At 44.3% G+C, this 16,375-nt stretch overlaps 1 protein-coding gene across 16 annotated transcripts in view; it reads right to left on the bottom strand.

Moving 5' to 3' along the window:
* Window positions 1–16,375, bottom strand: part of KTN1 (kinectin 1) — a 447,380-nt gene that overhangs the window by 302,994 nt on the left and 128,011 nt on the right. For 8 of the 16 annotated variants that reach the window (XM_078659859.1, XM_078659855.1, XM_078659854.1 and 5 more), the window contains exons 7-8: window positions 5,221–5,358; window positions 2,230–2,336 (exon numbers count right to left, since the gene is read on the bottom strand). In XM_078659859.1, the coding sequence (XP_078515985.1) occupies window positions 2,230–2,336; window positions 5,221–5,358 (245 nt within the window). Of the gene's footprint in view, window positions 1–2,229; window positions 2,337–5,220; window positions 5,362–16,375 lie in introns of all 16 variants that reach the window. The other 8 variants (XM_078659858.1, XM_078659853.1, XM_078659852.1 and 5 more) reach the window with 1 other exon arrangement.

Consider the following 16,375-nt stretch of genomic DNA (forward strand, 5'->3'; position numbering starts at 1 on the left):
AACTTCACAAGTACAAAAAGGAGTTAGAAGAGAGGATAAGCATGCACTCTGATGCAAAGGAAATTGAGAGGGTTCCGGCCACTCCTGGTCTAACTGCTCCTGACCTGTCTGGCACAGTGCATACTATACCGGAGGGATAAACAACCTGGAGGATGGGTGGTGGAGGTGAGGGGAGTTCAAAAGTTCTAAATAGATTTAGGTTGATGGGACCACCTGCCTGTAATGAAAAATTCCTGCCAGGCAGATGGAGCCAACCCGCACACCACCAAGATAGGTGGGCAGAATGGCAGGGTAATGAGGCACCTGAGGTATAACAATAAAATCCAATAGGACTGCTGTGGTTGAGTGTCCTAAGAAGGTACCTTAGCATGGGATGGATCCCCAACCTTTTCTTGTGTCTCCTATTTTACTGTTGTGAGGATTAGCCTGAACAATTGGGGAAGGCATGCTTCACCAATTCTTGTAGCAAGCCTCACCACTGCCTAGTGCAGAACATGCACAAGTGTCTCAACCACAAAGGTGGAGTCAGAAAGTAGGTTGGGGTTGTAGGTTGGGGCTGTAGAAAGACCTCCTATAGGAGGCTAAGTTCAAGTCACTGTTGCATATGCACTGGCGTGAATGGAGGCTTGGTCCCACAACCTTTTGCCACAGGAGAGAGATTTGCTCCATCTATCTGTTCTGTGCACTGGGACAGAGAAGGAGAGACTAGCTCAATTCCACAACTGATCAGAAGCTTTTCACCACTGAGTCTAGGTAAGGAAAGTGACTCAACCTGAACGGTGCAACAGTCTGGAGCAATAGAATGATTGGCCCCTAAATAGCCCTCAGCTTTACATTTTTTCCCTGGGCCAACACTATAATGGATCTGGCTAAAACAAGTTGCTAGATAAAGAGTGCAAAAATAAGGCAACAAGAAGATACTTTCACTTTCAGAAGGGTTACTCGCACCAAATGCAAATGTCAGGTGAGAGGGACCTCTGGAGGCACAGCAGGATGTCTACCTCGCTTGCAGAAAGTGTACTCTGTACCATGCCCAGTAGCAGAGACCCTTACTCAACACCAGGCTCTTCTTAATATGGATGAAATTCAATATCTCCTTTGGGATAGGTGCACCCTACTGTATAAGCACACTGCAGGACCTCACCACCTATACATTTTAACTAACTACAAAGGTTACTCTAGTCTGCTACTACAATTGTTTGGTGACAAAGAGCATAAGCTAAAAGCTAGAGCATTGTAGTGAAAGCTACATGATCAAGAATAAAGAAAAAACCTGCAGAAAGAGTATTGATAGATTAAGGGGAATAGGGACAGAGCCTCACATTAGGACTTACTGACCATGAAAGAATCACGCTCCGAATAAGTCTGTTTTTTTTGGAAATAAGTAACTGCAGAGAGTGCACATACCTGCAGGCAAGGGGTGGAGGGAGGGGGGTCATATTTGACTGAAGCATGAATAGTTGGTATGTGCATGTGTAGTCCGGAGTTAACAGCTGTAGGAGTTTTCAGACCGGTTATTCGTTTGCAGGGTAGTAACAGGGTGTAAATGGTGAAAGAGGCAGGAATAATGTGTAAGTATGGATTACAAATTCCAGATATTTCTGAGTAGTGTGCAACCTAAGGAACGATAAACACCACATATTCCTAAGTACATAGAGAGGTACTTGAGAAGGGAAAGATGGCATAAAAAGCGAGTTATTCCTAAGTCTAAAGAGAAAGAGGAGAACCATATGAAAACAGTACCCACAAACCACCACGAACACAATAAGGAAGGGTAGGAGAAACCAGTACCTTTAACAAAAGGCTGCTTGCACAGCCATGGAGTACTGGTAAGGGGAGGCACATTACCCCAGGAACCTGTGATTGGGTACATCACAAATATTTTAGAGAAGGCTGAAACATTTTATTTTGCTGCCTTTTTTTCAACTCCCATTAAATCCTTTTTAAGTGCACCAATATAGGAGTAGTCTGCCTCCTTTTCCCTTCCTGTCATCGCTCCTCTTTGAGGGGTATGTTATTCTATGGCTGACTCGATCAAATGTATTATAAGCATGCAATAGTAAAATCAGGATCAATTTTGCTAAAATGCAATAGGCAATTGGTCGAATATAGGAAACATCTGGAAAGCACCTACATAATGGTCCAGCTCAGAAGGCACAGATAATACGTTTTGAAGTGGCCATGAGATCTTGTGAAACATTTCTCAAAGGTGCAATGAAATTGGCTTACTTGCTTTCCATTTGATTTGTAGCTGAGCTTACTGCATCTCTTAGAATGCCATTCTCCTGCTTGAGGTGGGCAACCTGATCCTCCAGTTGATCACGAACTTGTTGAAACTAAAAAACAAATATAAAAAAGATAAGTCCAGAAAACATAGCTTTGAGAAATCATAATTGTAGCCCAGTAAATTTTCAAAGGCGATTTTTCTTTAGGCTTATGATGAATGCATCCCAAAAGTAGTAACATTTACTAGAGTGGCTAGCCAATTCAGGACTCTTCAGTCCTAAAGTCTAAGATATGAAGACTTGTGGAAGTGGCAGCAATAAAGTTCAGATTTATTCCAGCTAAACAGGTTCTTTAAAATGGCCTTAACAAGTTGATGCTCCAACACTTAATGCTTACAAAAGGGAAGCAGACTAGGTGAATGAACCACACAGAGTCAATGAGCAATGCAATGAATGATATTTGGAATCAATTGGTCATGAATTGTAGCTGGTGAGGGATTACCCTGAGTCGAAGAGCCTTTAAGGATGCATAAGACAAACCAACATACCAGCGAATGCTAGAAGAGCCTATAACTGGTTTAGAACCACTCTATGCAACCATTCATGCTTTCTATGAATGGTTATGTATGGACTCTTCTAAAACGGAGGTTAGGAACAGTTCTCTCCGACTCACAAAAGATTAAAACAGTTATGAATTGAAAGCAGAAAGACAAACATCCCGATTTATGAGAAAATTTGGCAAATGCTCAACAAAAAAGAAGGATAGCTGTGAAGCCTTAAAGGTGTAAAGAACACACAAGGTTCTGCAGCTGGACTGACATAAATAGCCCAGAAGAAGGGAGACACGCACGCTGGCAGTTTTATATGACCAAATATTGTTTTTATAAAAGGCATGTATGTCAAAAGAGGATAAACCAACATGAAAACCATCCAAGGTAGGACCAGGTAGGCGTTCAGGCTAGTGAAACAATATGTTAAAGGACAAGTAGTGACTGAAGCCAAAAGCAGCTCTGAAAAATACTATCCTATCCAGCCCCATATCGTAACAAGTGAGAGAAGGATCACTATTTATCAGCTCTTTAAGCGCCAGAATGTGTTAAAGGAAGAAACTAGATCATCAAATTGTTATCCAGCCAGCTGAAAAGGGTTAACATGTTATTAGATTTCATAGCTGCATTGCATCCATGCAACATGTGGAACAGTTAAGGATAGCTATGGACATATAGAGAGCCCTTCTACAAAAACGCACACACATTTCCCTATCCTAACACTCATAGCTTACAGCAAAACTTGAAGGGAAAGCTAATACATTCTGTCCAGAAGTGGGTCAGAACACAACAGTTCTATAGTACATTCTGCAGCGCATATAGCAAACATGAAGGCGGGCCTATAAGGCCCATGCGCCACAGACGGCTTCTCGTAAAGTGCGCTTCGTGGAGATATTTGAATTGAATCAACCTCGAACAGGAAGATATTGCCGCACTGTGGGGGGAGGAGGTCGGGGACTCCAGAGCTTCCGCCCAATCTTCGTCATCTATGTTGTCCAAGTCTGTTTGCCAAGCTGTTCAGAGGGCAGATAGTTTAGTGGAGTTGTTAGTAACTAAAGTTTGATAGATCTGGAAGGTCTTGTGACTGTCTAAGTCACCCATCAGAAGGTTCCCCTCCAGCGAGTTGAAGTCGAAAAGTCTAAGAGGGCAGGAAGGGACGAGGAGACGGCATGACGTAGTTGCAAGTTTGTTATTTTTTTCTTTTTATTTCCTGACCCAACTTGGTTTGGCAAAAACAAAAGGAAAACGCTGCATCATAGGCTTTTGTTTTTATTAGCCATGCAGCACTGCATCAGGGGTGCTGCACAGCATGGCTAAAAGTTATTGACAAAGATGATAGGTCCCAAAGGCGCTTTGACAATGCTTGTTTATTATTAGCCATGATGCACAGCAGCCATGCGGATATACAGCAAGGCTACAAATCACGGCCAAATACCCATGTTGCGCAGCAAGAACAAAAGGCAATGGTAGATACAATAGTATCAAAGGCAAGACATAATCTCTTTGCCAATGCCTGTTAATTATCGGCACAACATCAGTGTGATTCTGAGCAAATCAGTTCATCTCCCCACACAAAAAATTGGGAAAAAAATCCTATCACATAATAGAGCAATTTCGCCCATGTCCTGGTCTTAGTGAAAATATACTTGGAAGCAGATAACATCTGTTGTCACAATAAACATCCATTTAAAACAAGAAAATGGTTTCTTTAAAGTGTGGGCGGGATAGTAAAACATAATTACAAATGGAAAGAGGCTCAACCAGGACACATGGGAAGAAAGGTTCAAAAGGATGACAAGGAAGAAGATAAAATAAAAGTAATGCTTCAATCACAGCACAATCAACGGAAGGTCAGCAATCAAGCCAAAGCAATCAGTACGTGGTCCATGCTCCAGGTGAAAGAAGAGAAGTGTAGCCAGCATGCGCTGGCCAATTAGAAAGCAGCAAATAGAGTGAGAATGAAGCCAGGGAATTCCAAGCAATGGGTTGGCTGCAAGCAACTTGTGGTATAAAATAGCTCTTGCAAGAGACCGCGCATGCGCCGTCACAGGTGAAAGCTAAAAAGGAGGGGTACCGGGTGTGTTGAAGGGTTGGAAGGGAAATTAAATGTCGCTGTTTACAAACGAGCTCTGCATACATTTTACTCAGAGAACAACATGGTGATGTTTGCAAGATGACAAATGGGACGGCGTCAGGTTGGAAGCAAAAAGTCTCTAACATTTGTTATCTTATTGGATTTGATCATTAATAACAGAAGGTGCATAAAGTATCTCACAAACATGAAAACAAAGAATAAGTGCAATAATGAATATCCATTTAAGAATAGATGGACTAAAGTAAGGGCAATGATCGAGGCTAAAAGACAAAAATACATATTTGCCTGAAAAGCAGCACGCATGGTTCAGTATCACATTTCCATATTGTACATCAAACACTAGCAGATATACCTTCAACTGCAGTTGCTGGGTGTCTTGGCAGCTGACATGCATCCTACTCTGCAGTGCACTGTGCTCTTTCTCCAGAGTGCTGAAACGTTCTCTCATTTTATGCTCAACCATGCTGCTCTTCTGTTTTTCCTCCAACATCTCCTTAAAGAAAAGGTAAAAAAAACATTCCTCTGGTATCATATTATTAAAGGACAAGAGCGGCAACTGGGTGACATTTATGACCACCAAACACAATGTTCTGCATTTACAACATACAACATTCAACACTTAGGTGCAGATATGTGGGGTAGCAGTTGAGCACTTTCTTAGAAAATATGCATGAGAGTGGTGCGCCCAATATTGCAAGGATCGGGGACGGTGTTAAACTTAAAGTCTATGAGGTAATGTGTCCCAGAGACAAGATTCAAAACAGCAATTAAAAAATACAGTCAATAAGAAAGGACGGACTCAAAAAATGGAGTATGGTATCAGACGTTTACGAAAAACCATGATGTTACAAAACAAAATTTAAGGAAATATAGATGCAGCAATAATCTCATTATAACGGCTCTAAAATACAGAATTATACAATAATTAACAAAATCAGGAAAATAGACTTCAGTCCTGATTTACATCTTGGGGTAAGGATTCTCCCTCGCAACAGCCAAGATAATGCTCCTTCCGCCAGATCTATACGAGGTTGGACCATTGGTGTAACCATGACGAGACTACTCTGTCCCTGCTATGGTTACACCCCTCCAACGGCATCGTTGGACATTGACCGCTATGTCCACCCACCTAATTTGAATGGGCGGACATGCAGGTCAGTTTTCACTGCCCGTCACAGCCAGGAAAACCCTGGCAGTAAGGGGCAATGAAAACTGCTCAATGCTCCCCTTGTCATGTGAGAGAACTCTCATGGTAAGGGAAGGCACTTCTTTTCTTTTTTTTTTTTTCTCAAAACGAAAAATCAAGGGATTTCTTTTTGAAAAAAATAAATATATTACGTTTAACGGAAAGCTCTGTCATGCTGACGGAGCCGTACATCAAACTTAAATAAGCTTTGACAGGAACCACTGTGACAGCAGTTCCTGACAATGCTTCCGAAATAATCACCAGCTTGACTGTAATATCGAACTGACGGACGTTCATTCCTCCACCAGGCCAACAGAGATTACCCAGTCTGCCAATTAAGAAATCAGTCCCAAAGTCTCAAATGCGCAAAAAATTCAACAGTAAATCAGGCAGCATCCTTGGAAATAGTCAAAAGATCTCTAGCTCACCACCAAATTCAGAGGCTTATATAGCCATTTTCAGCATAAGAAATCACTGAAACTGCAAAGATAGCATGATGAATTCAAGATTCTGATTTCTGGAACATCACATAACTCCACCATTTTAGCACTAAGCCACAACCTCCAGTCAAAACTAACATAATTTCCCACTAAGGACACACAAAGAAAGTTCAATCCCAAAAATGTACCCTCACACGAGAACCTTAACCATTGCACACCCACTTCCCCAGTCACAACTCTTGACGTCATCACCCAATACAGCGCTCTCTGCTTCCAATGATACACTGCCTCACCTCAAAACCTGATCCACTCCTAACCAATACAGTGTAGCCACACATCCTCTCCTTAACTACTCCCACCCTGAGTCCCAAAATGAGGAATCTCCAACTCACAGAACAATCCCTCAACCTCTCTCGCCTCCCCCAACATTCTCATCAAATATTGCCAAATGTAGATTACCCCCAACCCACCAGGACCCACCCCAACCCGTGTCCGATTTTCACAAAGCCTATCCCCCGCTCAAACAGGCCCACTTTGAATCCCTTCACTCAACGTAACCAATTTCCCCTACTAAACCCTCCATCCCCTCACAATCTAAACTCAAATCACCACATTATCTGGAATCTCCTCCAGTCCTCCTTCACCAAAGGTACCCACATCTCCATTTCACCCTACCCCTGTTTCCTCAAATTCACTCTCACCCACAAACCCTCTAGTCGCCTTTCTTGTAACAAACATGAAATCCTAAGATATCAACATGAACTCCTTTTAATCCAAAAATCAATTAATTACTTTGAAAAAAAAAAACTTACTTTCTTGGTCAAGAACTTATCCTCCTTTGGAATGAACTCACTCTCCCTTTTAGAAGAGCTCCCAAAGCAATCAGGGTACAGAATCTCAACTACCCTACCTGCTACATACAAAACAGACCCCACAACAACAGAGAGCCATGTCCCAGAACTCTGCATGGATTCAACAACAGTTCCATCAAAAAAACTGCTCCTCTCATACAGCACTGGTCCCCTCCATGTCGATCGCCATCATCATCATAACCCATGGCCCAGTACCCTCACTACAATAGCAACACCGCAAAGTACAAGAACCTTGTCTAAATATCGATCCAATCCTCCACCATCTCCAAAACCAAACTCTCCCATCTCAGATGCATACACCACAACTGCAGGTCAACACTTAAACACAGTACAGAAATTGAGGACGTGATCAACTCACAGAATCGGGACCTAATTTCCCAAACAGAAATTTGGTTCCGAAACTCATCATAACCCACCTGGACCTCTTAATCCACCTGGCTACGAAACTGCATGTGTAGACTAAGAAGATAGACCCAGTGGTGCAGCTGCTGTTTTTATAAAAACTCTATCCAATGGAGCACATTAAAATCCTCTCAACACACAGGGAGACAGGCTTTACAACACTGCCTTTATAACGACAAACCTTTACCACGCAATGCCAATACCACGAACATGCCTTTACCATGGCTGCCTTTACAACTCAAGGTGTCTTATGTGTGTTATGTGATCCTAGGCAAATATTTTGTCTTAAGAGGCCGCCTTTTCTTCATTGGCACATAAGAGAGCCCCTTCAAATATGCAAGTTCACTCTTTCTTCTGTTATTTACTAGACTAAATGTTTGCTCCATGTATAATAAGAATCAAGCCCACATATAGGGTACACATGAACCCTGGCTTGCCTCTTAGCTCATTAATAGCATTGTTATCTGGGCAGGAATATTTCCCAATTCATGTTTTAAAACCTCACTTTTCATAAATGTATTACTAAAGCATGATGTAGTAGTGCACGGTCATTTACAGATAAAACAGTTTCAATTGAAATGGCCACAAAACTTTCCCACAAGCATGTAGTTTTACTGATAAAACTATATAGCGCATAAACATTGTTTTGAAATCGGGTTCCACAAAAAATATTTAAAATTTGCACATCACCGAATAAAGTTCATAATTTTGTTTTGATTCTATAAGAATCTTTTTTCCACCACAAAATTACAAAAATGTGTCTTCATAACTAGTGAAATATATTTGAAATGTTCACTTACTAGCTATTTCAGTGCTGTGTTAGAAAAGAAAAGCCTGCCTTTCATTCCACATGCTTTGCACAATGCGATTGTCGACCTTCAGTTAAAGAAAGAAAAGCAATTGTAGGAAGACAAACTGACTTTTGACCTCAGTCTCTGGAAGCCGAGCAAAGGTGACAAGATAACAAGATTTAAAGGCATCTTTATTGCACATTCACTCTTTGTGAGCAAGCGGAACACCTGTTGCCAGCTCTGTAGGCTCCAAAAATAGCTCATCCTGATTAAATCTGGCTCATCATAGTGAGTGGGAGAGTGGGTTTTTCTAGCCCTGCAGATATATATACAATTACATTTCAGGTATATGAAGGTAAGGGTATTTTTAGGCTTTAGGGGTGGTAAGTGTCCCTTTAGGGTTTAGGGGTGGGTATGGGTATTGGATGGTAAGTGTCTTTTAAGGGTTTAGGGGTGCTAAAGGTATAGGGTGAAGTGTGTTTTTAGGTTTTAGGATTGAGAAAGGATATTAGGTGTTAAAGGTGTTTTATGTTTAAGGGGTGGGTGGGTACAGGGTGGTAAGGGAGGTTTTAGGGATTAGGTGTATGGGTATTGGCTGGTAAGTGTGCTTTTAGAGTTTCTGGGTGGGTAAGGGTATTGGGTAGTAAGGGACAAAATAAGGGGGTTGGGGTAATCCACCCCACCCAAAAGAAAATATTTGTTTCTAATAATCATAAAAAGGTGGATGTGTGGGGGTTGTGGTGATCGCCCACGATAAGTAATATGATAAATAAATATATTATATATAGAAAGGACCAGTTCCACTACAACCCTGGTTAAGAATCTCACTACTTCCCAACCATTCACTATTCCTGCCAACTCAAAACAATCGTGCAACAAAAGTACCCAGACCTAGGACTCCAAAGTAAGAGAAATAGAATTCTCCTTTGACTCAACTTCCTACAAAGCCTAGCAGTACAACCAACTAAAAAATGCCCCATGAGATGGTCAACTTCGAAAGAAGTAACACAAGGTCAAGTCATTTCTACCATCTCCAACCTAAGCCCCTGCAACTAACAAACTTTCCAGACCTAAATCCAGCTGAAGCCCTTCAAGATATCACTGCTGCCAACACGCGCCTCTTGACCAAAATGATAAAAGACTCACTCAAGGAATTGTCCCAAACAAACAATTTCAAAGTAGGTTTAATAAACCCTCTCCCATTTAAAAAACAAATAAACACATTCCGCCCGGAATTAAATATTGCATTCATGGCTTAAGTCTTAGAATGATGCATGGAGAAACAACTGAAAACCTACTATGAAGGAAACAACCTGCTCGACCTCCACCAGTCAGGATTCAGAACAGGCAGCAGTATAGAGTCTGCTATACTACACAGATGGACAACACACTCACCCTCTTAGATAAAAGCGAGTCATGCCTGCAGGTCGTGCTAGATCTATTGACTTCAACACTGTCAACCATATAATTGCTAAAGATCATGAAGGAGCAGATGGGCCTTGTAGACATGGTGTTAAAATGCTTTGAATCACACCTCCCAAGCCACTCCCAACACACAAAATTGGCTATCCCTATTCAACCTATATATACTCAACTCCGGAGCCACCCACATCAGGGGTCACCTACTGGACCCGGTGTTCACCAGCTCCCCCGCGATGCAAGCGAAGGAGGCCCTTCCCCTCCCCTGGACAGACCACTTCCTAGTCCTCTTCCAATTACCTGATACTCTCAGGAAACCCCAAAAACTCCCCACTTATAGCAAGGACAGGACCTGGTCCAGACTTTCCACGGAAAAATGGGCCAATATCCTCGAAAGGACTACCCCTACTTATACAGAAGACCCGGCCATCGCAGACAAAAAGTTCAGGGACTGGATTACTTCCTCCCTGGACCTAGTACTCCCACTTAGAACCAGGGAAAACAAAAATGGCAAACCTGGGTCAGCCCCATGGTTCACCGCGGACCTCCGCATACTACGCAAAAACTGCAAAAAAGCCGAGCGGCTCTGGAGGAGAAACTGGCAGCCAGTCAGTCAATAAGTCTTTATTTCGAATAAAAAAATTCATAAAAGACACAGATAAAAACATTTCCAGTAAACAACATTGTACAAAAAAAAACCCCATTACATTAAAATTGGTGTGTAACATTAAGATTAAAAAAACGGTTTACAGATTCTTTCCTCGGATGAGCCACATCCAACCCAAAAATTTTGCTACACAAATCACAGATTTAGTAGTGCGTAGGTCTCTTAATTTGAGAAGGGCTGTATGGCTACCCCCACAATTTAAAGATTTACAAATTGGTCTCAACCATTTAAGTCTGGGCTGTCGATATACAGGACATGCAAAAAACACATGGCCCAGACTTTCTGTGTGATCAGGACAAAAGGGGCATTTATCGCTAGAATTCAATGCCCACTTAGCAGTAAATGACTTGATCGGTAAGGTTCCCACTCGGAACTGATGATATAGCTTACGATCAAGCGTCTTACAGATCAGGTCCCAGTATGGTTCCAGAAAAGGGGATAATTTATGCATGAGAAACTGACCAGTTAAGTTGTTGGCAGCTGAGAGGGAGACCAGAGCGGATTTTTTAGCGGCCCAGAAAAGCTCCTTGAATTCAGCTTTTGATGGGAAGTTTGAGCTTTCGGGGTGTAGCCATAGCTCTGGGAGGCCCATCAGATACAGTATACGCTTTACCTCTCTAAACCAAGGGATTTTCTGGGCACCCCACAATGCTCTGACTTCACCAAGTTCTTTAGTAAATAAGCTAAGTTCTTCGGTCGTCCAAAGGCGACGCCAAAGAGCGACGAGGCGATACTGGGCCATCTCTCCCAGCGGTTTACATCCTAAATCTAAAAGCAGGGGGGTAATGGGGGAAGATTGGGGGAGACCCACTAACATCCTAAGAAACTTGTTCTGAGCATTGGTAAGGGCAGACAGACCTATGTACCCCCAAATGTCCGCGCCATACAGTGTAGCTGCATTCACTTTCGCATCGTATATTTTTAAAACAGGTGTAATACGTTTAGTTAGTGATTTTTTCTGTTCCTTTATCAGGCATCCAGAAAGGCGAATAAACCTAAGAGCCATCACCTCCAGCTGGGGTTTCCAAGAGAGTTGATGGTCTAAGGTTACGCCCAAATAGGACATCACTTTGACTTGTTCTATCGGGACGCCCTCTAGAGAGAATGAGCTGGTGATGGGCTTGTTTTTGTTAAAAATCATAAATTTAGTTTTGTCTGTATTAATTTGGAGGTCATTTTGTGTGCAAAACTCAGAAAATCGGTTTAAGGCCGCCTGCAGGCCACTACGGGTCCTTGAAAGGAGCAGGGTGTCGTCAGCGAATATTAGCAGAGGATATTTTGTGTTTCCCAGGGTGGGTGCATCGGTGTGAATTCCGTTGAAAAAAGCAACCACCCGGTTGATAAACAGCAGAAACAATGTAGGGGCTAGCACGCAGCCCTGCCGGACTCCTCGTTCTACAGGGAAGCTAGCGGTCACCTGACCCTGGTTGCCCCATCTTACACGCGCGAAGTTTTCCTCATGAAGGCGTTTCACCAGGTCTAAAAGGTCTGGGGGAAAATCCATGTTTTTTAGGGCATCCCAAAGTTTAGCCCTGGGAACCATATCAAAAGCCGACCGAAGGTCGACAAAGGCCGCATATATGACCCCCCCGCCCAAAAAGACCACCTTCCAATATAGCATGGTTAGCCGAAACACCTGGTCTAGTGTACTGGTGCCTGACCTAAACCCTGCCTGCAGGGGGGAGAGTATGTTGTTTTGCTCAATCCACCCCTGTATTCTAGCTAGGGCCATTCGTGCTATCACTTTTTGGATTGTGTCGATCAGGCTGATTGGACGGTAATTTTTTGGTAAGGATCGATCCCCCTTTTTAAAAACCGGTATTATTTCAGCCCCTTTCCAAGACTGCGGTATTTTTTCCCCGGCTGCTATCGAATTAGCTAAGATAGTGATATAGGGGACCCACAAATCTAGGTTTAATTTGAAAAGGTCCGCTGGTACAGCGTCGATCCCTGGGGCTTTCCCGGACTGGATGGAGCCTAAGGCATGTTTGGTGTCAGAACAGCTAAAAACAAGTCTATTCTCGTGTGGTATTGGTTGGGTTCCTGGTGAGTGCACCTCAGCCGACTGGGGAACGTTCTGGATGGCAAATTGAGCAGAAAAGAATTTCACCCATTCTACCGCAGAAACATAATTTTCAGGGGATGATGTATCCGAACCCCTGCCTCGCCTGACTATCTCCCAGAATCTGATTTGGTTGGAAGACTCACATGCATGAAGAAGGTCATGCCAATATGAGTCTTCCCAATCCCTTTTTGCTTCCCAAATGGTACGCTTATAGATCTGTCTCGCTGTTCTAATGGCAGGGGAGTTCCTGGATTTAACTGCAGCAATAAGTGTACTGTGGGCTTCCCTGCAGTTTTTATTATACCAGCCCCTGCTTTGCTTAGCCTTCAGTTTCCGACATGGTCTGGTAAGGAGATCTTTAATTGCCTCAAAACATGCCTCGTGAAGGTCAACATTATTAGTCGTGGGCAGGTCGCTGGCTGGAGGTAACAACATCCTTTCTTTGGTGTTAAGAGCCAATTCTTCTATCTGGTTGACAAGCTCAGGGTCAGCCATCACCATGGACCATTTGACCCGTCTTCTGTTAGCACACAAGACAAGGTCAGATGTAATACAGTCTGATTCTTCCTGCGGTGGCGCTATCCCTGGGACCCTAAGTGCCAAAGAGAGGGGGTTGTGATCACTCTCCGGCCTGCTATCTATAATCATGTCAGCCATGGATGCCCAAGATTCGATGTTAATAAGTATGTAATCAATGCGACTTGCGCAAGACCCATTATCGAATGTTGGCTTCCCCTCCTTATCAGATGGGCTGCGACCATTTATGGCTCGGAGTCCCCATTCCAGACACAACCCAAGCCAATGGAAAGCAGCCTCCGTTCCCCTGATAGCCTTAGTAATTGTTAACGGGGGGATGTTCCATGCAGAGTCCTCGTCTAAGCCAACATCTTCGGCAAGGTTCATGATAGGCTCAAATGAGCAATTCAAGTCCCCTGCCACTATGGTGAGTTGGTCCCTTTTGTGTTCATTCAAGAGGGCTTCCAGGTCATTAAGTATCAGTTGCTTCTTGCCACCCTGGCAGCCTCTAGCGTAAATATTAATGAGGAGTATTTCTTTGCAGTTTGCCTTCCTTAAGGAGATGCAAAGCATGTCAGGATTTGTCCCTGCTATTTCTCTAATATTGAAACCCAAGCTAATTTTTATCCAAATGCAAAGGCCACCCGACGCCCTGCCCTTCATGCCCTGGGTAGCCGGTTTATAGAAGTTAAGATAGCCTAGTCTATAGAGTGGGGCTACTGACCAAGTTTCTTGGAACAAGATGACATCGTGGGAGGAAATATAGTCGACCCAGTCATCATTGTCCAAGCGACCCCTAAGACCCGCAATGTTCCAGGATATAATTTTAAGTTGACTATCTGGGCTATCAGTACTAGGGGAAACAAGGTGGGCCGGGGTTTCTATATCTGCTTGGTAAGAGTAGTGGTCAGTGGGAACACATGTTAGTTTGGGTAGAGGCGACGTTTGGCAGCCTGTACTATCGGCTCTTGTGGAGTTCATGCTAGAGATTGTCAGCTCCCCTTTAATATTTGCCCCCCCGAGTCAGTCAACCTCCTCCAGGCAGCCAAACATGTTAGACGTGGGAACTTCCTGCCACCAACTGTTCTGATTTTGTCCCGCATACCTATAACCCCTATTTCTGGACTTTTGGATTGTTGACCAAGTCCCCCCTGTCCTATCCAAGATTCTAGGGGGATAAAAGAAGGTGAGGGGTCTAATAACAACTGACTGGTTATTTATACAAGGGGACCATGAACAGAGATGGTGTTCAGTATTGGGATCAGCAAATGTCACCACTATACAATCGCCCAAGATGGATTTATGGCTCGGTCCAATCCACGGTACTCTACGGACCATTAGAACCCGGCTTCTTAGATGGCTAGGGAGTTGTCCATTTGTATTTGTATTTAGCCAGTGTATGACCTTGTTTTTGAGGGACCAATGATCCTCTTTTGTTAATGGGTCAAGGGTCGGTACACCGGCTAAGACAGCAACATATGGACTAGCTTCCGGAGGTAAATCTATGTAGCCCCCACGGAAGTTTGGTCTACTAGGTTCAAGGGGTGGCTGAGCATTGGGGGCTGACTGAATACTTTGCCGATCTGCTGGAAGTTTGGGTTTTGGTCCTGCAGTATGTAAATTAGCCCCTGCTCGAGGCGCACTGGGCTTGGATTTGGGCGGTACAGGGGGCTCATTGGTGGGGCCTGCTATTACAATTGGGATGATGGGGATGCCATTCCCTATTAAAGTTCGTGGTTTGGGTACAGGTTTGGGTCGTTCAATAAGAACAGCAGATGTATCTACTTCTAGACATTGTGATGGTGAGCCCCCCCCCTGTGAGAGTCTAGCCTCCATTTGCTTGAGGCTGAGGCTCGCCAGTGTTACTAATGTCTTGTCCATCTCAAGCAGATGGTTTTCTATTCTGGTAAGTTTGAGTTCCAGGGGGGTGAGTAATTTCTTAAGAGTGGCCCAAACAGTGCGTATAAATACCTCGTCATCCCCATTGTCCCTCTGCGCCCCACCCAAACTTCCCTCCCTTGACCCCTCTACGCACAAGCCAGGGGATGCTGCCACCTTAGTGACATACGAAGCTCCATCCGGAGCATGGTTGGTGGCACAAGCAAGGCTATCAGTGTGGGTGTTATCGTTTAATTCACCATGTGCTGAGGGAAACAAAGGGCGTCGGCAATTAAAGAACTTGGCTCTCGCAATTTTTGCCTTCTTACGAGCAAAGGCGATTCTAGCCAAGCTCTTTTTTTGCCGTAGCGCCCTTTTGTTCGCAATGGTGTTGGCCCTTGTTGCAACCCTAGGTGATTTGCTCTTCGCCTTTGAGCTTGTGCTGGCTACAGGTTTAACTGACACTGCCTCCTCCGCCGGGTTAGATGGAAGTTCCCCAACCAGGTCACTTAAAGGCTGAGAGGGGCAATGATGTATGTCAGCTGTAATTAGCAAGGGGCGAGGGCCTGTTGGCCTCTCAGGGGTAAGTGCTAGGGCAAGGTTCCCAAGTGACGATTTTTTCGAGGAAGCAATATTAAGAGATAATTTACGGGCAGCATCAAGTTCCAGAGAGACTCTGTGTTGCATTTTGTTAATTTCGTGATCAATCGCCTTGTTAGTCTTAAATAAAAAGTCATCCAAAGTCCCACTAGATCCGCCAAGGCCCCTTGCGGTTTTGCTTCGTGTGGTTCGTGAGCACATGATGGGCAATGTGGGGCTTGTCGTAGAATAAAGGTGACAGACTCACGTGCAATGGCTAATCATGGGGCCAAATAACGTGGCCCAGCCCAGGCCTCTCAGGCCTCGAACGGCCTAAAACGGTCCCGCCCTTGTCCCGGGCTTCTCCCGCTCGCTCCCGCGAAGCGGTAATCCTGCACTCCTTAAGAGGCTGCAGCTATGTGATAGGCGGGGGGGGCGTGGCCAGCGGGGAGAGCAGCCCAGGTGTTGCTAGTTGGGCGCGCAGGGGCTCCTGGTCGCTGGAGTCCCCTGCTTAGCTCGCAGCCCCGCTGGTTCTCTTACCTACCCCGCGTTCCTCCTTAGCTCCTCTGGGCAGTCCTTGGGCAAGTGACGACGCGCTGCGGGACCCGCGAAGCGGGTCCGGCGAGTCGTAGGGGTGAAAGCAGGTCCGCTGGGCAGCTGGTGCAACACGCTCCTCCGTCAGGCAGCAAGGT

The sequence above is a fragment of the Lissotriton helveticus genome, chromosome 9 (genome assembly GCF_964261635.1).
Source record: "Lissotriton helveticus chromosome 9, aLisHel1.1, whole genome shotgun sequence".
NCBI classification, from domain to species: Eukaryota; Metazoa; Chordata; class Amphibia; order Caudata; family Salamandridae; genus Lissotriton; species Lissotriton helveticus.